Source organism: Procambarus clarkii, chromosome 84 (assembly GCF_040958095.1).
Source record: "Procambarus clarkii isolate CNS0578487 chromosome 84, FALCON_Pclarkii_2.0, whole genome shotgun sequence".
NCBI lineage: Eukaryota > Metazoa > Arthropoda > Malacostraca > Decapoda > Cambaridae > Procambarus > Procambarus clarkii.
In genome coordinates this window covers 2,970,490-2,992,847 of record NC_091233.1, presented here as the reverse complement: position 1 = coordinate 2,992,847, position 22,358 = coordinate 2,970,490, and the positions used below count along the sequence as shown (strand labels likewise).

Genomic DNA, 22,358 nt, shown 5'->3' with positions numbered 1-22,358 from the left:
AGATTCTGAAGGGAATTGATAGTGTAGATAGAAACAGGTTATTTAACACAAGGGGCACATGCACAAGGGGACACAGGTGGAAACTGAGTGCCCAAATTAGCCACAGAGATATTAGAAAGAACTTTTTTAGTGTCAGAGTGGTTGACAAATGGAATGCATTTGGAAGTGATGTGGTGGAGGCTGACTCCATACACAGTTTCAAGTGTAGATATGATAGAGCCCATTAGGCTCAGGAATCTGCACACCTGTTGATTGACGGTTGAGAGGCAGGACCAAAGTGCCAGAGCTCAACCCCCGCGAACACAACTAGGTGAGTACACACACACACACACACACACAAACACACACACACACACACACACACACACACTTCCGGAATAACAGAACACCAGAAAGCAGAGAGAGATACCAGAGAACCAAGTATGTCAGGGTGAGAAGAGAAGCAGAGAAAACTTATGAAAATGATATAACACACAAAGCCAAGACCGAACCAAAGCTACTCCACAGTCATATCAGAAGGAAAACAACAGTGAAAGAACAGGTAGTGAAACAGCCGAGGTCAGGTATACAGAGAATGACAAAGAGGTGTGTGATGAAGTCAACAAGAGGTTCCAAGAGGTCTTCACAACAGAACAAGGTGAGGTCACTGTGCTAGGAGAAAGGGAAGTAAACCAGGTGGCCTTAGAAAAGGTCGAAATTACGAGAGAGGAGGTCAAGAGACACCTGCTGGATCTGGATGTTAGAAAGGCTTATGGTCCAGACGGGATTTCGCCATGGGTACTGAAAGAGTGTGCAGAGGCACTTTGCTTGCCACTCTCCATAGTGTATAGTTTGTCACTGGAGACGGGAGACCTACCAGAAATATGGAAGACGGCGAATGAAGTCCCAATATACAAAAAGGGCGACAGGCAAGAGGCACTGAACTACAGGCCAGTGTCCTTGACTTGTATACCATGCAAGGTGATGGAGAAGATCGTGAGAAAAAACCTGGTAGCACATCTGGAGAGAAGGGACTTCGTGACAAATCGCCAACATGGGTTCAGGGAGGGTAAATCTTGCCTGACTGGCTTAATAGAATTCTACGTCCAGGTGACAAAGATTAAGCAAGAAAGAGAGGGCTGGACGGACTGCATTTTCTTGGATTGTCGAAAAGATTTTGACACAAGATTTTGATTTTGATTTTGACATTTTGACATAAGCTGGAGAGACAGGTAGGTGTAGCTGGTAAGGTACTCCAGTGGATAAGGGAGTACCTAAGGTGTGTACCCGTTGGTGGGTGTGTGTCATCGGGGGTAGTGACGCAGAGTGTACCCATTGGTGGGTGTGTGGCGTCGGGGATAGTGACGCAGAGTGTACCCTTGGTGGGTGTGTGGCGTCGGGGATAGTGACACAGAGTGTCACTATCCCCGACGTGATTTTGATTTTGATTTTGACATTTTGACATAAGCTGGAGAGACAGGTAGGTGTAGCTGGTAAGGTACTCCAGTGGATAAGGGAGTACCTAAGGTGTGTACCCGTTGGTGGGTGTGTGTCATCGGGGGTAGTGACGCAGAGTGTACCCATTGGTGGGTGTGTGGCGTCGGGGATAGTGACGCAGAGTGTACCCTTGGTGGGTGTGTGGCGTCGGGGATAGTGACGCGGTGTGTACCCGTTGGTGGGTGTGTGGCGTCGGGGATAGTGACGCAGAGTGTACCCATTGGTGGGTGTGTGGCGTCGGGGATAGTGACACAGAGTGTACCCATTGGTGGGTGTGTGGCGTCGGGGATAGTGACGCAGAGTGTACCCATTGGTGGGTGTGTGGCGTCGGGGATAGTGACGCAGAGTGTACCCATTGGTGGGTGTGTGGCGACGGGGATAGTGACGCAGAGTGTACCCATTGGTGGGTGTATGGCGTCGGGGGTAGTGACGCAGTGTGTACCTGTTGGCTGATCTGTGGCATCGGGGGTAGTGACGCAGTGTGTACCCATTGGTGGGTGTGTGGCGTCCGGGATAGTGACGCAGTGTGTACCCATTGGTGGGTGTGTGGCGTCGGGGATAGTGACGCAGAGTGTACCCATTGGCGGGTGTGTGGCGTCATGGGTAATGACGTGGTGTGTACTCGTTGATGGGTGTGTAGCGTCGGGGATAGTGACACAGGGTGTACCCGTTGGTGGGTGTGTGGCGACGGGGATAGTGACGCAGTGTGTACCCGTTGGTGGGTGTGTGGCGACGGGGGTAGTGACGCAGTGTGTACCCGTTGGTGGGTGTGTGGCGACGGGGGTAGTGACGCAGTTTGTACTGGTGTTGGTATGCCAAGTGTAGTGTATGGTTGTGTATTGCCGTTAGGACGCCGGGGGTGTATGTAATGCATGAGTAGTGGCGTATTAGTCACCAGAGTAATGACTAGTATTAACTCTTGTGTAATGTTGACCGCGCTTCAGAGCATGAAGGTACTATAGTGCATGTAATTATTGGCGTTGTGACGCCAAGGTGTAGCATGTGAGGGGGGTACTGGAGGGTGTAACACTGGGTGTACGGAACAGTTATTAGAGATAAGGTGTGTTAACCCAGATGGTGGTGTGTACCATGTTCTCACCAAGTTGTGCTTGCAGGGGTTGAGCTCCGGCTCTTTGGTCAGCCTCTCAACTGTCAATCAACTGGTGTACAGATTCCTGAGCCTACAGGCTCATAACTACCTTATAAAGTGTGAATGGAGTCAGCTTCCACCACATCATTGCCTAATGCATTCCATCTGTTAACTAGTCAGACACTAAAAAAGTTCTTTCTAACGTCCCTGTGGTTCATTTGGGCACTCAGTCTCCACTTGCGTTCTTCTGTGTGTTCCTCGTGTGTGATGAAATAGTGTGTGTTCCTCGTGTGTGATGAAGTAGAGTGTTCCTCGTGTGTGATGAAGTAGAGTGTTCCTCGTGTGTGATGAAATAGTGTGTGTTCCTCGTGTGTGATGAAGTAGAGTGTTCCTCGTGTGTGATGAAGTAGAGTGTTCCTCGTGTGTGATGAAATAGTGTGTGTTCCTCGTGTGTGATGAAGTAGTGTGTGTTCCTCGTGTGTGATGAAGTAGAGAGTGTTCCTCGTGTGTGATGAAGTAGAGAGTGTTCCTCGTGTGTGATGGAGTAGTGTGTGTTCCTCGTGTGTGATGGAGTAGAGAGTGTTCCTCGTGTGTGATGGAGTAGAGAGTGTTCCTCGTGTGTGATGAAGTAGAGAGTGTTCCTCGTGTGTGATGAAGTAGAGAGTGTTCCTCGTGTGTGATGGAGTAGTGTGTGTTCCTCGTGTGTGATGAAGTAGAGAGTGTTCCTCGTGTGTGATGGAGTAGAGAGTGTTCCTCGTGTGTGATGGAGTAGAGAGTGTTCCTCGTGTGTGATGAAGTAGAGAGTATTCCTCGTGTGTGATGGAGTAGTGTATGTTCCTCGTGTGTGATGGAGTTGAGAGTGTTCCTCGTGTGTGATGAAGTAGAGAGTGTTCCTCGTGTGTGATGGAGTAGTGTGTGTTCCTCGTGTGTGATGAAGTAGAGAGTGTTCCTCGTGTGTGATGGAGTAGTGTGTGTTCCTCGTGTGTGATGAAGTAGTGTGTGTTACTCGTGTGTGATGAAGTAGAGAGTGTTCCTCGTGTGTGATGGAGTAGAGAGTGTTCCTCGTGTGTGATGGAGTAGAGAGTGTTCCTCGTGTGTGATGGAGTAGAGAGTGTTCCTCGTGTGTGATGGAGTAGAGAGTGTTCCTCGTGTGTGATGAAGTAGAGAGTGTTCCTCGTGTGTGATGGAGTAGAGAGTGTTCCTCGTGTGTGATGGAGTAGAGAATGTTCCTCGTGTGTGATGGAGTAGAGAGTGTTCCTCGTGTGTGATGGAGTAGAGAGTGTCCTCGTGTGTCATGGAGTAGTGTGTGTTCCTCGTGTGTGATAGAGTAGAGAGTGTTCCTCGTATGTGATGGAGTAGAGAGTGTCCTCGTGTGTGATGGAGTAGAGAGTGTTCCTCGTGTGTGATGGAGTAGAGAGTGTCCTCGTGTGTGATGGAGTAGTGTGTGTTCCTCGTGTGTGATAGAGTAGAGAGTGTTCCTCGTATGTGATGGAGTAGAGAGTGTCCTCGTGTGTGATGGAGTAGAGAGTGTTCCTCGTGTGTGATGGAGTAGAGAGTGTCCTCGTGTGTGATGGAGTAGTGTGTGTTCCTCGTGTGTGATGAAGTAGAGAGTGTTCCTCGTGTGTGATGGAGTAGTGTGTGTTCCTCGTGTGTGATGGAGTAGAGAGTGTTCCTCGTGTGTGATGGAGTAGAGAGTGTCCTCGTGTGTGATGGAGTAGTGTGTGTTCCTCGTGTGTGATGGAGTAGAGAGTGTTCCTAGTGTGTGATGGAGTAACGTGTGTTCCTCGTGTGTGATGAAGTAGAGTGTGTTCCTCGTGTGTGATGGAGTAAAGAGTGTTCCTCGTGTGTGATGGAGTAGAGAGTGTTCCTCGTGTGTGATGGAGTAGAGAGTGTTCCTCGTGTGTGATGAAGTAGAGAGTGTTCCTTGTGTGTGATGGAGTAGAGAGTGTTCCTCGTGTGTGATGGAGTAGAGAGTGTTCCTCGTGTGTGATGGAGTAGAGAGTGTCCTCGTGTGTGATGAAGTAGAGATTGTTCCTTGTGTGTGATGGAGTAGAGAGTGTTCCTCGTGTGTGATGGAGTAGAGAGTGTTCCTCGTGTGTGATGGAGTAGATAGTGTTCCTTGTGTGTGATGGAGTAGTGTGTGTTCCTCGTGTGTGAGGGAGTAGAGAGTGTTCCTCGTGTGTGATGAAGTAGAGAGTGTTCCTTGTGTGTGATGGAGTAGAGAGTGTCCTCGTGTGTGATGGAGTAGAGAGTGTTCCTCATGTGTGATGGAGTAGAGAGTGTTCCTCGTGTGTGATGGAGTAGAGAGTGTTCCTCGTGTGTGATGGAGTAGAGAGTGTTCCTCGTGTGTGATGGAGTAGGGAGTGTTCCTCGTGTGTGATGGAGTAGAGAGTGTTCCTCGTGTGTGATGGAGTAGAGAGTGTTCCTCGTGTGTGATGGAGTAGAGAATGTTCCTTGTGTGTGATGGAGTAGAGAGTGTTCCTCGTGTGTGATGGAGTAGAGAGTGTTCCTCGTGTGTGATGGAGTAGAGAGTGTTCCTCGTGTGTGATGGAGTAGAGAGTGTCCTCGTGTGTGATGGAGTAGAGAGTGTTCCTCATGTGTGATGGAGTAGAGAGTGTTCCTCGTGTGTGATGGAGTAGAGAGTGTTCCTCGTGTGTGATGGAGTAGAGAGTGTTCCTCGTGTGTGATGGAGTAGGGAGTGTTCCTCGTGTGTGATGGAGTAGAGAGTGTTCCTCGTGTGTGATGGAGTAGAGAGTGTTCCTCGTGTGTGATGGAGTAGAGAGTGTTCCTCGTGTGTGATGGAGTAGGGAGTGTTCCTCGTGTGTGATGGAGTAGAGAGTGTTCCTCGTGTGTGATGGAGTAGAGAGTGTCCTCGTGTGTGATGGAGTAGAGAGTGTTCCTCGTGTGTGATGGAGTAGACGGTATTGTTAACCACCCGTACATGACACTTGTTGGTGTGGTAGCACTGTGGCACTTGTTGGTGTGGTAGCACTGTGGCACTTGTTAGTGTGGTAGTGCTGTGGCACTAGTTGGTGTGGTAGTAATGTGGCACTTGTTGGTGTGGTAGTGCTGTGGCACTTGTTGGTGTGGTAGTGCTGTGGCACTTGTTGGTGTGGTAGCACTGTGGCACTTGTTAGTGTGGTAGTGCTGTGGCACTTGTTGGTGTGGTAGTGATGTGGCACTTGTTGGTGTGGTAGTAATGTGGCACTTGTTGGTGTGGTAGCACTGTGGCACTTGTTGGTGTGGTAGCACTGTGGCACTTGTTAGTGTGGTAGTGCTGTGGCACTAGTTGGTGTGGTAGTAATGTGGCACTTGTTGGTGTGGTAGTGCTGTGGCACTTGTTGGTGTGGTAGTGCTGTGGCACTTGTTAGTGTGGTAGTGCTGTGGCACTTGTTAGTGTGGTAGTGCTGTGGCACTTGTTGGTGTGGTAGCACTGTGGCACTAGTTGGTGTGGTAGCACTGTGGCACTTGTTAGTGTGGTAGTGCTGTGGCACTTGTTAGTGTGGTAGTAATGTGGCATTTGTTGGTGTGGTAGTAATGTGGCACTTGTTGGTGTGGTAGCACTGTGGCACTAGTTGGTGTGGTAGCACTGTGGCACTTGTTAGTGTGGTAGCACTGTGGCACTTGTTGGTGTGGTAGTGCTGTGGCACTTGTTAGTGTGGTAGTGCTGTGGCACTTGTTGGTGTGGTAGTGCTGTGGCACTTGTTGGTGTGGTAGTGCTGTGGCACTTGTTGGTGTGGTAGCACTGTGGCACTAGTTGGTGTGGTAGCACTGTGGCACTTGTTAGTGTGGTAGTGCTGTGGCACTTGTTAGTGTGGTAGTAATGTGGCATTTGTTGGTGTGGTAGCACTGTGGCACTTGTTAGGGTGGTAGTGCTGTGGCACTAGTTGGTGTGGTAGCACTGTGACACTTGTTAGTGTGGTAGTGCTGTGGCACTTGTTGGTGTGGTAGTGCTGTGGCACTAGTTGGTGTGGTAGCACTGTGGCACTAGTTGGTGTGGTAGCACTGTGACACTTGTTAGTGTGGTAGTGCTGTGGCACTTGTTGGTGTGGTAGTGCTGTGGCACTTGTTAGGGTGGTAGTGCTGTGGCACTTGTTGGTGTGGTAGCACTGTGGCACTTGTTGGTGTGGTAGCACTGTGGCACTTGTTAGGGTGGTAGTGCTGTGGCACTTTTTAGGGTGGTAGTGCTGTGGCACTTGTTGGTGTGGTAGCACTGTGGCACTTGTTAGTGTGGTAGTGCTGTGGCACTTGTTGGTGTGGTAGCACTGTGGCACTTGTTAGGGTGGTAGTGCTGTGGCACTTGTTGGTGTGGTAGCACTGTGGCACTTGTTGGTGTGGTAGTGCTGTGGCACTTGTTGGTGTGGTAGCACTGTGGCACTTGTTAGGGTGGTAGTGCTGTGGCACTTGTTGGTGTGGTAGTGCTGTGGCACTTGTTGGTGTGGTAGTGCTGTGGCACTTGTTGGTGTGGTAGTGCTGTGGCACTTGTTGGTGTGGTAGTGCTGTGGCACTTGTTAGTGTGGTAGTGCTGTGGCACTTGTTGGTGTGGTAGTAATGTGGCACTTGTTAGTGTGGTAGTGCTGTGGCACTTGTTAGTGTGGTAGTGCTGTGGCACTTGTTGGTGTGGTAGCACTGTGTCACTTGTTGGTGTGGTAGTGCTGTGGCACTTGTTGTTGTGGTAGTGCTGTGGCACTTGTTGTTGTGGTAGTGCTGTGGCACTTGTTGGTGTGGTTGTAAGGGTATGTGTCAGTCCTCAGTCCGACCTCAGGTCATTCTCTCCCTCCCTGCGGGCAGTTCCCCTTCTTACCAGAGTCAAATTACCTTAGGCAGGTGGTCATGTCACTTGTTCCCCAATCCCTATGTCCCCAATCTTTCCTAATCATTTGTCTCCCAGTCATTTCCAATCCCCTTTTTCCAACCCGTTTCCTCTCTCCTCCTGCCTTTGCCACTAACCATTTGACAGTTTTAAGAACAGTGACGAATTACCGTAATTCTCAAGTTTCGAGTGAGGGAGCTGGGAGCCATACGACTGTTTGGGTTTCCTGTTGTAGCGTGGGAATGGTTCATGATCCTCCGGGAGTAAAACAGAACTTTCAGGACAGGCCTATTGTCCAAGGAGCCTAGGGGCGGAACTAAGTCAAGAGTTTTGGCTGGCCTAAGAGTGACACTCTGTGTTCATTGGTTGAGTAGAGAGGCAGAGTCCCTCAGGGTAGTGCAGGCCCATGCAATTGGCCCATATGCTAGATCACCTAATTATGTTTAAATCATAGCCATAGGCTTGGGATAGGCTGAGTTAATTTGGGCCTAGGAACTAGGGGGTGGAGCTTGTCCCACTGGTAAGCGTTTTATAAAGATTAGTGTGTCTTGGGGCCTCAACTGAGGTACAGGTCAGGTGACCAGCGGCAGCCAATCAACATCGCTTGGCAAGCTGCAGTATTGAAGGTAATTGTGCCCTTGAGTTGTGTAATATTAGTATTAAATTCCATTGCCTCGTAGGTTTTTTTAGAGTAGGCTATGTTTCAATTTTGATTTAAATATACGGGTTCCAATAATAAAGTAATTTTAAAGTATTTCTGTTTAGTTCTCTGTTCCCTCTGATTAATGATGGTGTTATTCATTCTTGTGATTTTCATTTGCTGTGCTAGATATTCATCTGTGTTCTCCATCTTATGAATAGTAGAGTCGCTCTAGACTCTCCCGTTCAGTTCAATAAGATTACAGTATTAATCCATTAAGATTCATTTACGTACCCTTTGAGTTCCCTGATTATTGAGTCCCTTCCTTCCTAGGGAACCAGTAATTTTAGACACATTCATTTATGTTTGGAAGGTGGTGGCAGTGTTTAATGATTTATTATTATTTTTTTTAATTAATAACCCTTGTCCTTGATGTACCTTCCTCATTTAATATTCCTCTTATATTCGTGGCAGTCCTGTGAGGGGTCATACTGGACTGTAACAGTGTTAAGCTGGGGTATTGAGTGAAGAGAGAAAGAGAATTACAACAGGGATAGCTTTCAGAACTTTACGAGAGTTCAGGTTTATTACAATGGTGGCAGCGGTGGGATTGCACTGTGACACTTGTTGGTGTGGTAGTGCTGTGGCACTTGTTGGTGTCATAGTGCTGTGGCACTTGTTGGTGTGGTAGTGCTGTGGCACTTGTTGGTGTCATAGTGCTGTGGCACTTGTTAGTTTAACAAAGACTATACTCATAGCTTAACCTATTTAGCTCTTTCACTAATTTTCTCCTTATATGACTGACTATACAACAGCTGTGGACGGGCTAAGCTTTAGGTGCAGTGTTGCTCAAGTTGCCTTCACTCCTGACTCTAATATATTGATTTGTGCCTCGATCAGTGTTTCTGTAGTGTGTTCTCGTCCAAGTTCTCTGCTATTTTTTCTTACTTTCTGGTGCTCTCCTTCGCGTTCCTGTACTTTCCATGGAATCAGTTGGTTTCTTTGCTCTCCTCGTTCATCGTCGTCTTGTGTTCAATAAACTTGTTCGTCGCATCTGCGCTTTTTCGAGCAATGAATTCCATCAACTAATGTATTTTCTCATTCAGTTTCGACTCTCATTAGACTTCACGCAAACTTCCATCACCTTACTAAAGTCGCCAAGTCTATAACTCTCATCTTCCTCAACGGATTACTTGCTCTAAACAATTCCTTTTTCCTAATGCCAGTGTTGCTCTCTATCTCGCATCTTCCAGCGGGAACTTTATTTATCACACTCAGTTTCTCAGAGATAAGAATCCAGAAGCATTTACCCTCACTTAGTCCTCACTCTCACTATCACTGCGGCTGTCTTTTCCATTACCTTTCAGCATGTTTTGATGAATTTGTCGTATATGTTGTAAATAAGGATGTTGAACCTAAAAGAAGTTAAATCATAAAACTAAAAAACACAGAATTTTTTTCGGAATGGATATATGAATTTGGTCAGTGTAATAAAAAAAAATTTGTCTCTCGCATTGACGGTATATGTAAAAGATTATCAAATAAATCGTCGTGGAAAAGGCAGTCCGCTTATATGTGAGACGAAATATTTCTTGAAGGAGTAAACTTACAGAGGAATAAGGCCACTGCCTCTTTACGCTGACTCCTTGTTCCCAGAACATCACTTCCACCACCTGCCGACCCTCTGGTACCCAGACATAATACTTACCGCAGAAAATGCCCAACACGACCCACATTGTAACTGGTTCTTGACGGGAGTGACGGCGCCCTTGGTGCGCCAGTCCATAGTGGCTGGCGGGGTGGCCGTGGTGGCGGCGGTGAGGAGCACTGTGTCGTCCGCCGGAGACTCGCCCAGGAACCCGTTCATCAGAGCTCCGAACTCTTCACTTGTCTGCCATATAACAACTTTGTTTAGACTTGTGATCAGCAAATATGTTGATATTTTATTATTTATCTTTTTCAATTATGATGATTGCAAATCTTATAAAACGAACATAACAAAGTTTGTTACGTTCGCTTTAGAACTCGGGTCAAGTACTGAAGAGCGGTTTCGTTATTTTTTGTATTTATCTTATATCTTTTTTTTTATGTAAAAGAGTTTTACATTCTTGTAAAGCGACTAACAAGTATAGCATCTAGGGCAGGTTATTAATCCTAATTTTCCCAGGAATACGACCTGTCAAATCATTTTGCAACCCGGTATACATTTACTGCTGGGTGAACAGAGGCTTAAAGTTAACTAATGGCGCCTAGTCAATCCTCCCCGGCCAGGATATAAACCCAGGCCAAATCGCTCGCGAAGAACGAGACGAGTTCGCTACCACTGGAAACATACTTAATGCGTGGAGGTAATGAACGATCAGAGCACCAGGGTGAAGGTAGTGAAGGATCAGAGGACCTGGGTGAAGGATCAGAGCACCTGGGTGAAGGAAATGAAAGATCAGAGCACCTGGGAGAAGGTAGTGAGGGATCAGAGCACAAGGGTGAAGGTAGTGAAGGATCAGAGCACCTGGGTGAAGGTAATGAAGGATCAGAGCACCTGGGTGAAGGTAGTGAAGGACCAGAGCACCTGGGTGAAGGTAGTGAAGGATCAGAACACCTGGGTGAAGGATCGGAGCACCTGGGTAAGTGTAGTGAATGATCAGAGCACCTGGGTGAAGGTAGTGAAGGATCAGAGCACCTGGGTGAGGGTTGTGAAGAATCAGAGCACCTGGGTGAAGGTAGTGAAGGATCAGAGCACCTGGGTGAAGGTAGTGAAGGATCAGAGCACCTGGGTGAAGGTAGTGAAGAATCAGAGCTCCTGGGTGACGGTAGTGAAGGATCAGAGCACTTGGGTGAAGGTAGTGAAGGATCAGAGCGCCTGGGTGAAGGTAGTGAAGGAACAGAGCACCTGGGTGAAGGATCAGAGCACCTGGGTGAAAGTAGTGAAGGATCAGAGCACCTGGGTGAAGGTAATGAAAGATCAGAGCACCTGGGTGAGGGTAGTGAAGGATCAGAGCAACTGGGTGAAGGATCAGAGCACCTGGGTGAAGGTAGTGAAGGATCAGAGCACCTGGGTGAAGGATCAGAGCACCTGGGTAAAGAAGTGAAGGATCAGAGAACCTGGGTGAAGGATCAGAGCACCTGGGTGAAGGATCAGAGCACCTGGGTGAAGGTAGTGAAAGATCAGAGCACCTGGGTGAAGGATCAGAGCACCTGGGTGCAGGATCAGAGCACCTGGGTGAAGGTAGTGAATGATCAGAGCACCTGGGTGAAGGTAGTAAAGGATCAGAGCTCCTGGGTGAGAGATCAGCGCACCTGGGTGAAGGTAGTGAATGATCAGAGCACCTGGGTGAAGGTAGTGAAGGATCAGAGCACCTGGGTGAAGGTAGTGAAGGATCAGAGCACCAGGGTGAAGGTAGTGAAGGATCAGAGCACCTGGGTAAAGGTAGTGAAGGATCAGAGCACCTGGGTGAAGGTAGTGAAGGATCAGAGCACCAGAGTGAAGGTAGTGAAGGATTAGAGCACCTGGGTGAAGGTAGTGAAGGATCAGAGCACCAGGGTGAAGATAGTGAAGGATCAGAGCATCTGGGTGAAGGTAGTGAAGGATCAGAGCACCTGGGTGAAGGTATTGAAGGTTCAGAGCACCTGGGTGAAGGTAGTGAAGGATCAGAGCACCTGGGTGAAGGATCAGAGCACCTGGGTGAGGGTAGTGAAGGATCATAGCACCTGGGTGAAAGTAGTGAAGGATCAGAGCACCTGGGTGAAGGATCAGAGTGCCTGGGTGAAGGAAGTGAAGGATCAGAGCACCTGGGTGAAGGATCAGAGCACCTGGGTGACGGTAGTGAAGGATCAGAGCACCTGGGTGAAGGATCAGCGCACCTGGGTGAAGAATCAGAGCACCTGGGTGAAGGATCAGAGCACCTGGGTGAAGGATCAGAGCTCCTGGGTGAAGGTAGTGAAGGATCAGAGCACCTGGGTGAAGGATCAAAGCACCTGGGTGAAGGGAGTGAAGGAACAGAGCACCAGGGTGAAGGATCAGCACACCTGGGTGGAGAATCAGAGCACCTGGGTAAAGGATCAGAGCACCTGGGTGAAGGACCAGAGCTCCTGGGTGAAGGATCAGAGCACCTGGGTGAAGGATCAGAGCACCTAGGTGAAGGATCAGAGCACCTGGGTGAAGGATCAGAGCACCTGGTTGTAATGTAGTGAAGGATCAGAGCTCCTGGGTGAAGGATCAGAGCATCTGGGTGAAGGATCAGAGCACCTGGGTGAAGGTAGTGAAGGATCAGAGCACCTGGGTGAAGGTAGTGAAGGATCAGAGCACCTGGGTGAAAGTAGTGAAGGATTAGAGTACCTGTGTGAGGGTAGTGAAGGATCAGAGCACCTGGGTGAGGGTAGTGAATGATCAAAGCACCTGGGTGATGGATCAGAGCACCTGGGTAAAAGTTGTGAAGGATCAGAGCACCTGGGTGAAGGATCAGAGCACCTGGGTGAGGGTAGTGAAGGATCAGAGCACCTCGGCGAAGGATCAGAGCACCTGGGAGAAGGTAGTGAAAGATCAGAGCACCTGGGTGAAGGTAGTGAAGGATCAGAGCAACTGGGTGAAGGATCAGAGCACCTGGGTGAAGGTAGTGAAGGATCAGAGCACCTGGGTGAAGGTAGTGAAGGATCAGAGCTCCTGGGTGAAGGTAGTGAAGGATCAGAGCACCAGGGTGAAGGTAGTGAAGGATTAGAGCACCTGCGTGAAAGTAACGAAGGATCAGAGCACCTGGGTGAAGGTAGTGAAGGATCAGAGCACCTGGGTGAAGGTAGTGAAGGATCAGAGCACCTGGGTGAAAGTAATGAAGGATCAGAGCACCTGGGTGAAAAAAGTGAAGGATCAGAGCACCTGGGTGAAGGTAGTAAAGGATCAGAGCACCTGGGTGAAGGAAATGAAAGATCAGAGCACCTAGGAGAAGGTAGTGAGGGATAAGAGCACAAGGGTGAAGGTAGTGAAGGATCAGAGCACCTGGGTGAAGGTAATGAAGGATCAGAGCACCTGGGTGAAGGTAGTGAAGGACCAGAGCACAAGGGTGAAGGTAGTGAAGGATCAGAGCACCTGGGTGAAGGTAGTAAAGGATCAGAGCACCTGGGTGAAGGTAGTGAAGGATCAGAGCACCTGGGTAAAGGTAGTGATGGATCAGAGCACCTGGGTGAAGGTAGTGAAGGATCAGAACACCTGGGTGAAGGACCGGAGCACCTGGGTAAGGGTAGTGAATGATCAGAGCACCTGGGTGAAGGTAGTGAAGGATCAGAGCACCTGGGTGAGGGTTGTGAAGAATCAGAGCACCTGGGTGAAGGTAGTGAAGGATCAGAGCACCTGGGTGAAGGTAATGAAGGATCAGAGCACCTGGGTGAAGGTAGTGAAGGACCAGAGCACAAGGGTGAAGGTAGTGAAGGATCAGAGCACCTGGGTGAAGGTAGTAAAGGATCAGAGCACCTGGGTGAAGGTAGTGAAGGATCAGAGCACCTGGGTAAAGGTAGTGATGGATCAGAGCACCTGGGTGAAGGTAGTGAAGGATCAGAACACCTGGGTGAAGGACCGGAGCACCTGGGTAAGGGTAGTGAATGATCAGAGCACCTGGGTGAAGGTAGTGAAGGATCAGAGCACCTGGGTGAGGGTTGTGAAGAATCAGAGCACCTGGGTGAAGGTAGTGAAGGATCAGAGCACCTGGGTGAAGGTAGTGAAGGATCAGAGCACCTGGGTGAAGGTAGTGAAGAATCAGAGCTCCTGGGTGACGGTAGTGAAGGATCAGAGCACTTGGGTGAAGGTAGTGAAGGATCAGAGCGCCTGGGTGAAGGTAGTGAAGGAACAGAGCACCTGGGTGAAGGATCAGAGCACCTGGGTGAAAGTAGTGAAGGATCAGAGCACCTGGGTGAAGGTAATGAAAGATCAGAGCACCTGGGTGAGGGTAGTGAAGGATCAGAGCAACTGGGTGAAGGATCAGAGCACCTGGGTGAAGGTAGTGAAGGATCAGAGCACCTGGGTGAAGGATCAGAGCACCTGGGTAAAGAAGTGAAGGATCAGAGAACCTGGGTGAAGGATCAGAGCACCTGGGTGAAGGATCAGAGCACCTGGGTGAAGGTAGTGAAAGATCAGAGCACCTGGGTGAAGGATCAGAGCACCTGGGTGCAGGATCAGAGCACCTGGGTGAAGGTAGTGAATGATCAGAGCACCTGGGTGAAGGTAGTAAAGGATCAGAGCACCTGGGTGAGAGTTCAGCGCACCTGGGTGAAGGTAGTGAATGATCAGAGCACCTGGGTGAAGGTAGTGAAGGATCAGAGCACCTGGGTGAAGGTAGTGAAGGATCAGAGCACCTGGGTAAAGGTAGTGAAGGATCAGAGCACCTGGGTGAAAGTAGTGAAGGATCAGAGCACCTGGGTGAAAGATCAGAGCACCAGAGTGAAGGTAGTGAAGGATTAGAGCACCTGGGTGAAGGTAGTGAAGGATCAGAGTACCTGGGTGAAGGTAGTGAAGGATTAGAGCACCTGGGTGAAGGTAGTGAAGGATCAGAGCACCAGAGTGAAGGTAGTGAAGGATTAGAGCACCTGGGTGAAGGTAGTGAAGGATCAGAGCACCAGGGTGAAGATAGTGAAGGATCAGAGCATCTGGGTGAAGGTAGTGAAGGATCAGAGCACCTGGGTGAAGGTAGTGAATGATCAGAGCACCTGGGTTAAGGTAGTGAAGGATCAGAGCACCTGATTGAAGGATCAGAGCACCTGGGTGAGGGTAGTGAAGGATCATAGCACCTGGGTGAAAGTAGTGAAGGATCAGAGCACCTGGGTGAAGGATCAGAGTGCCTGGGTGAAGGAAGTGATGGATCAGAGCACTTGGGTGAAGGATCAGAGCACCTGGGTGAAGGTAGTTAAGGATCAGAGCACCTGGGTGAAGGTAGTGAAGGATCAGAGCACCTGGGTGAAGGATCAGCGCACCTGGGTGAAGAATCAGAGCACCTGGGTGAAGGATCAGAGCACCTGGGTGAAGGATCAGAGCTCCTGGGTGAAGGTAGTGAAGGATCAGAGCACCTGGGTGAAGGATCAAAGCACCTGGGTGAAGGGAGTGAAGGATCAGAGCACCAGGGTGAAGGATCAGCGCACCTGGGTGGAGAATCAGAGCACCTGGGTAAAGGATCAGAGCACCTGGGTGAAGGACCAGAGCTCCTGGGTGAAGGATCAGAGCACCTGGGTGAAGGATCAGAGCACCTAGGTGAAGGATCAGAGCACCTGGGTGAAGGATCAGAGCACCTGGTTGTAATGCAGTGAAGGATCAGAGCTCCTGGGTGAAGGATCAGAGCATCTGGGTGAAGGATCAGAGCACCTGGGTGAAGGTAGTGAAGGATCAGAGCACCTGGGTGAAGGTAGTGAAGGATCAGAGCACCTGGGTGAAGGTAGTGAAGGATTAGAGTACCTGTGTGAGGGTAGTGAAGGATCAGAGCACCTGGGTGAGGGTAGTGAATGATCAAAGCACCTGGGTGAAGGATCAGAGCACCTGGGTAAAAGTTGTGAAGGATCAGAGCACCTGGGTGAAGGATCAGAACACCTGGGTGAGGGTAGTGAAGGATCAGAGCACCTCGGCGAAGGATCAGAGCACCTGGGAGAAGGTAGTGAAAGATCAGAGCACCTGGGTGAAGGTAGTGAAGGATCAGAGCAACTGGGTGAAGGATCAGAGCACCTGGGTGAAGGTAGTGAAGGATCAGAGCACCTGGGTGAAGGTAGTGAAGGATCAGAGCTCCTGGGTGAAGGTAGTGAAGGATCAGAGCACCAGGGTGAAGGTAGTGAAGGATTAGAGCACCTGCGTGAAAGTAATGAAGGATCAGAGCACCTGGGTGAGGGTAGTGAAGGATCAGAGCACCTGGGTGAAGGTAGTGAAGGATCAGAGCACCTGGGTGATAGTAATGAAGGATCAGAGCACCTGGGTGAAGGTAATGAAGGATCAGAGCACCTGGGTGAAGGTAGTGAAGGATCAGAGCACCTGGGTGAAGGAAGTGAAGGATCAGAACACCTGGGTGAAGGTAGTGAAGGATCAGTGCACCTGGGTGAAGGTAGTGAAGGATCAGAGAACCTATGTGAAGGTAGTGAAGGATCAGAGCACCTGGGCGAAGGATCAGAGCACCTGGGTAAAGGATCAGAGCACCTGGGTAAGGTAGTGAAAGATCAAAGCACCTGGGTGAAGGATCAGAGCACCTGGGTGCAGGATCAGAGCACCTGGGTGAAGGTAGTGAATGATCAGAGCACCTGGGCGAAGGATCAGAGCACCTGGGAGAAGGTAGTGAAAGATCAGAACACCTGGGTGAAGGTAGTGAAGGATCAGAGCAACTGGGTGAAGGATCAGAGCACCTGGGTGAAGGTAGTGAAGGATCAGAGCACCTGGGTGAAGGTAGTGAAGAATCAGAGCTCCTGGGTGAAGGTAGTGAAGGATCAGAGCACTTGGGTGAATGTAGTGAATGATCAGAGCACCTGGGTGAAGGTAGTGAAGGAACAGAGCACTTGGGTGAAGGATCAGAGCACCAGGGTGAAGGTAGTGAAGGATCAGGGAACCTGGGTGAAGGATCAGAACACCTGGGTGAAGGTAGTGAAAGATCAGAGCACCTGGGCGAGGGTAGTGAAGGATCAGAGCACCTGGGTGAGGGTAGTGAAGGATCAGAGCACCTGGGTGAAGGTAGTGAAGGATCAGAGCACATGGGTGAAGGTAGTGAAGGATCAGAGCACCTGGGTTTAGGATCAGAGCACCTGGGTGAAGGATCAGAGCACCTGGGTGAAGGTAGTGAAAGATCAGAGCACCTGGGTGAAGGATCAGAGCACCTGGGTAAAGGTAGTGAAAGATCAGAGCACCTGGGTGAAGGTAGTGAAGGATCTGAGCACCTGGGTGAAGGTAGTGAAGGATCAGAGCACCTGGGTGAAGGTAGCGAAGGATCAGAGCACCTGGGTGAAGGTAGTGAAGGATCAGAGAACCTGGGTGAAGGATCAGAGCACCTGGGTGAAGGTAGTGAAAGATCAGAGCACCTGGGTGAAGGATCAGAGCAACTGGGTGCAGGATCAGAGCACCTGGGTGAAGGTAGTGAATGATCAGAGCACCTGGGTGAAGATAGTAAAGGATCAGAGCACCTGGGTGAGAGATCAGAGCACTTGGGTGAAGGTAGTGAATGATCAGAGCACCTGGGTGAAGGTAGTGAAGGATCAGAGCACCAGGGTGAAGGTAGTGAAGGATCAGAGCACCAGGGTAAAGGTAGTGAAGGATCAGAGCATCCGGGTGAAAGTAGTGAAGGATCAGAGCACTTGGGTGAAGGATCAGAGCACCAGAGTGAAGGATCAGAGCACCAGAGTGAAGGTAGTGAAGGATTAGAGCACCTGGGTGAAGGTAGTGAAGGATCAGAGCACCTGGGTGAAGGTAGTGAAGGATCAGAGCACCTGGGTGAAGGTAGTGAAGGATCAGAGCACCAGAGTGAAGGTAGTGAAGGATTAGAGCACCTGAGTGAAGGTAGTGAAGGATCAGAGCACCAGGGTGAAGATAGTGAAGGATCAGAGCATCTGGGTGAAGGTAGTGAAGGATCAGAGCACCTGGGTGAAGGTAGTGAAGGATCAGAGCACCTGGGTGAAGGTAGTGAAGGATCAGAGCACCTGGGTGAAGGATCAGAGCACCTGGGTGAGGGTAGTGAAGGATCATAGCACCTGGGTGAAAGTAGTGAAGGATCAGAGCACCTGGGTGAAGGATCAGAGTGCCTGGGTGAAGGAAGTGAAGGATCAGAGCACCTGGGTGAAGGATCAGAGCACCTGGGTGAAGGTAGTGAAGGATCAGAGCACCTGGGTGAAGGATCAGCGCACCTGGGTGAAGAATCAGAGCACCTGGGTGAAGAATCAGAGCACCTGGGTGAAGGTAGTGAAGGATCAGAGCACCTGGGTGAAGGTAGTGAAGGATCAGAGCACCTGGGTGAAGGTAGTGAAGAATCAGAGCTCCTGGGTGACGGTAGTGAAGGATCAGAGCACTTGGGTGAAGGTAGTGAAGGATCAGAGCACCTGGGTGAAGGATCAGCGCACCTGGGTGAAGAATCAGAGCACCTGGGTGAAGAATCAGAGCACCTGGGTGAAGGTAGTGAAGGATCAGAGCACCTGGGTGAAGGTAGTGAAGGATCAGAGCACCTGGGTGAAGGTAGTGAAGAATCAGAGCTCCTGGGTGACGGTAGTGAAGGATCAGAGCACTTGGGTGAAGGTAGTGAAGGAACAGAGCACCTGGGTGAAGGATCAGAGCACCTGGGTGAAGGTAATGAAAGATCAGAGCACCTGGGTGAGGGTAGTGAAGGATCAGAGCAACTGGGTGAAGGATCAGAGCACCTGGGTGAAGGTAGTGAAGGATCAGAGCACCTGGGTGAAGGATCAGAGCACCTGGGTAAAGAAGTAAAGGATCAGAGAACCTGGGTGAAGGATCAGAGCACCTGGGTGAAGGATCAGAGCGCCTGGGTGAAGGTAGTGAAAGATCAGAGCACCTGGGTGAAGGATCAGAGCACCTGGGTGCAGGATCAGAGCACTTGGGTGAAGGTAGTGAATGATCAGAGCACCTGGGTGAAGGTAGTAAAGGATCGGAGCACCTGGGTGAGAGATCAGAGCACCTGGGTGAAGGTAGTGAATGATCAGAGCACCTGGGTGAAGGTAGTAAAGGATCGGAGCACCTGGGTGAGAGATCAGAGCACCTGGGTGAAGGTAGTGAATGATCAGAGCACCTGGGTGAAGGTAGTGAAGGATCAGAGCACCTGGGTGAAGGTAGTGAAGGATCAGAGCACCAGGGTGAAGGTAGTGAAGGATCAGAGCACCTGGGTAAAGGTAGTGAAGGATCAGAGCACCTGGGTGAAAGTAGTGAAGGATCAGAGCACCTGGGTGAAGGATCAGAGCACCAGAGTGAAGGTAGTGAAGGATTAGAGCACCTGGGTGAAGGTAGTGAAGGATCAGAGCACCTGGGTGTAGGTAGTGAAGGATCAGAGCACCTGGGTGAAGGTAGTGAAGGATCAGAGCACCTGGGTGAAGGTAGTGAAAGATCAGAGCACCTGGGTGAAGGTAGTGAAGGATCAGAGCACCTGGGTGAAGGATCAGAGCACCTGGGTGAGGGTAGTGAAGGATCATAGCACCTGGGTGAAAGTAGTGAAGGATCAGAGCACCTGGGTGAAGGATCAGAGTGCCTGGGTGAAGGAAGTGAAGGATCAGAGCTCCTGGGTGAAGGATCAGAGCACCTTGGGGAAGGTAGTGAAGGATTAGAGCACCTGGGTGAAGGATCAGCGCACCTGGGTGAAGAATCAGAGCACCTGGGTGAAGGATCAGAGAACCTGGGTGAAGGATCAGAGCTCCTGGGTGAAGGTAGTGAAGGATCAGAGCACCTGGGTGAAGGATCAGAGCACCTGGGTGAAGGTAGTGAAGGATCAGAGCACCTGGGTGAAGGATCAGCGCACCTGGGTGAAGAATCAGAGCACCTGGGTGAAGAATCAGAGCACCTGGGTGAAGGTAGTGAAGGATCAGAGCACCTGGGTGAAGGTAGTGAAGGATCAGAGCACCTGGGTGAAGGTAGTGAAGAATCAGAGCTCCTGGGTGACGGTAGTGAAGGATCAGAGCACTTGGGTGAAGGTAGTGAAGGATCAGAGCACCTGGGTGAAGGATCAGCGCACCTGGGTGAAGAATCAGAGCACCTGGGTGAAGAATCAGAGCACCTGGGTGAAGGTAGTGAAGGATCAGAGCACCTGGGTGAAGGTAGTGAAGGATCAGAGCACCTGGGTGAAGGTAGTGAAGAATCAGAGCTCCTGGGTGACGGTAGTGAAGGATCAGAGCACTTGGGTGAAGGTAGTGAAGGAACAGAGCACCTGGGTGAAGGATCAGAGCACCTGGGTGAAGGTAATGAAAGATCAGAGCACCTGGGTGAGGGTAGTGAAGGATCAGAGCAACTGGGTGAAGGATCAGAGCACCTGGGTGAAGGTAGTGAAGGATCAGAGCACCTGGGTGAAGGATCAGAGCACCTGGGTAAAGAAGTAAAGGATCAGAGAACCTGGGTGAAGGATCAGAGCACCTGGGTGAAGGATCAGAGCGCCTGGGTGAAGGTAGTGAAAGATCAGAGCACCTGGGTGAAGGATCAGAGCACCTGGGTGCAGGATCAGAGCACTTGGGTGAAGGTAGTGAATGATCAGAGCACCTGGGTGAAGGTAGTAAAGGATCGGAGCACCTGGGTGAGAGATCAGAGCACCTGGGTGAAGGTAGTGAATGATCAGAGCACCTGGGTGAAGGTAGTAAAGGATCGGAGCACCTGGGTGAGAGATCAGAGCACCTGGGTGAAGGTAGTGAATGATCAGAGCACCTGGGTGAAGGTAGTGAAGGATCAGAGCACCTGGGTGAAGGTAGTGAAGGATCAGAGCACCAGGGTGAAGGTAGTGAAGGATCAGAGCACCTGGGTAAAGGTAGTGAAGGATCAGAGCACCTGGGTGAAAGTAGTGAAGGATCAGAGCACCTGGGTGAAGGATCAGAGCACCAGAGTGAAGGTAGTGAAGGATTAGAGCACCTGGGTGAAGGTAGTGAAGGATCAGAGCACCTGGGTGTAGGTAGTGAAGGATCAGAGCACCTGGGTGAAGGTAGTGAAGGATCAGAGCACCTGGGTGAAGGTAGTGAAAGATCAGAGCACCTGGGTGAAGGTAGTGAAGGATCAGAGCACCTGGGTGAAGGATCAGAGCACCTGGGTGAGGGTAGTGAAGGATCATAGCACCTGGGTGAAAGTAGTGAAGGATCAGAGCACCTGGGTGAAGGATCAGAGTGCCTGGGTGAAGGAAGTGAAGGATCAGAGCTCCTGGGTGAAGGATCAGAGCACCTTGGGGAAGGTAGTGAAGGATTAGAGCACCTGGGTGAAGGATCAGCGCACCTGGGTGAAGAATCAGAGCACCTGGGTGAAGGATCAGAGAACCTGGGTGAAGGATCAGAGCTCCTGGGTGAAGGTAGTGAAGGATCAGAGCACCTGGGTGAAGGATCAAAGCACCTGGGTGAAGGGAGTGAAGGATCAGAGCACCAGGGTGAAGGATCAGCGCACCTTGGTGGAGAATCAGAGCACCTGGGTAAAGGATCAGAGCACCTGGGTGAAGGACCAGAGCTCCTGGGTGAAGGATCAGAGCACCTGGGTGAAGGATCAGAGCACCTAGGTGAAGGTAGTGAAGGATCAGAGCAACTGGGTGAAGGATCAGAGCACCTGGGTGAAGGTAGTGAAGGATCAGAGCACCTGGGTGAAGGTAGTGAAGGATCAGAGCTCCTGGGTGAAGGTAGTGAAGGATCAGAGCACCAGGGTGAAGGTAGTGAAGGATTAGAGCACCTGCGTGAAAGTAATGAAGGATCAGAGCACCTGGGTGAGGGTAGTGAAGGATCAGAGCACCTGGGTGAAGGTAGTGAAGGATCAGAGCACCTGGGTGATAGTAATGAAGGATCAGAGCACCTGGGTGAAGGTAATGAAGGATCAGAGCACCTGGGTGAAGGTAGTGAAGGATCAGAGCACCTGGGTGAAGGAAGTGAAGGATCAGAACACCTGGGTGAAGGTAGTGAAGGATCAGTGCACCTGGGTGAAGGTAGTGAAGGATCAGAGAACCTATGTGAAGGTAGTGAAGGATCAGAGCACCTGGGCGAAGGATCAGAGCACCTGGGTAAAGGATCAGAGCACCTGGGTAAGGTAGTGAAAGATCAAAGCACCTGGGTGAAGGATCAGAGCACCTGGGTGCAGGATCAGAGCACCTGGGTGAAGGTAGTGAATGATCAGAGCACCTGGGCGAAGGATCAGAGCACCTGGGAGAAGGTAGTGAAAGATCAGAACACCTGGGTGAAGGTAGTGAAGGATCAGAGCAACTGGGTGAAGGATCAGAGCACCTGGGTGAAGGTAGTGAAGGATCAGAGCACCTGGGTGAAGGTAGTGAAGAATCAGAGCTCCTGGGTGAAGGTAGTGAAGGATCAGAGCACTTGGGTGAATGTAGTGAATGATCAGAGCACCTGGGTGAAGGTAGTGAAGGAACAGAGCACTTGGGTGAAGGATCAGAGCACCAGGGTGAAGGTAGTGAAGGATCAGGGAACCTGGGTGAAGGATCAGAACACCTGGGTGAAGGTAGTGAAAGATCAGAGCACCTGGGCGAGGGTAGTGAAGGATCAGAGCACCTGGGTGAGGGTAGTGAAGGATCAGAGCACCTGGGTGAAGGTAGTGAAGGATCAGAGCACATGGGTGAAGGTAGTGAAGGATCAGAGCACCTGGGTTTAGGATCAGAGCACCTGGGTGAAGGATCAGAGCACCTGGGTGAAGGTAGTGAAAGATCAGAGCACCTGGG

General features: G+C 50.4%; 1 protein-coding gene across 2 annotated transcripts in view; it reads right to left on the bottom strand.

Moving 5' to 3' along the window:
- The window catches only part of LOC123751113 (digestive cysteine proteinase 1-like), a 150,994-nt gene that overhangs the window by 14,034 nt on the left and 114,602 nt on the right, over positions 1 to 22,358 (bottom strand). Inside the window, exon 4 of one of the 2 annotated variants that reach the window (XM_069316527.1) lies at positions 9,728 to 9,910. The exons of the other annotated variant lie outside the window; for it this stretch is intronic. Coding sequence (XP_069172628.1) covers positions 9,728 to 9,910 — 183 coding nt within the window. The remainder of the gene's footprint in view (positions 1 to 9,727; positions 9,911 to 22,358) is intronic. 2 annotated transcript variants of the gene reach the window in all.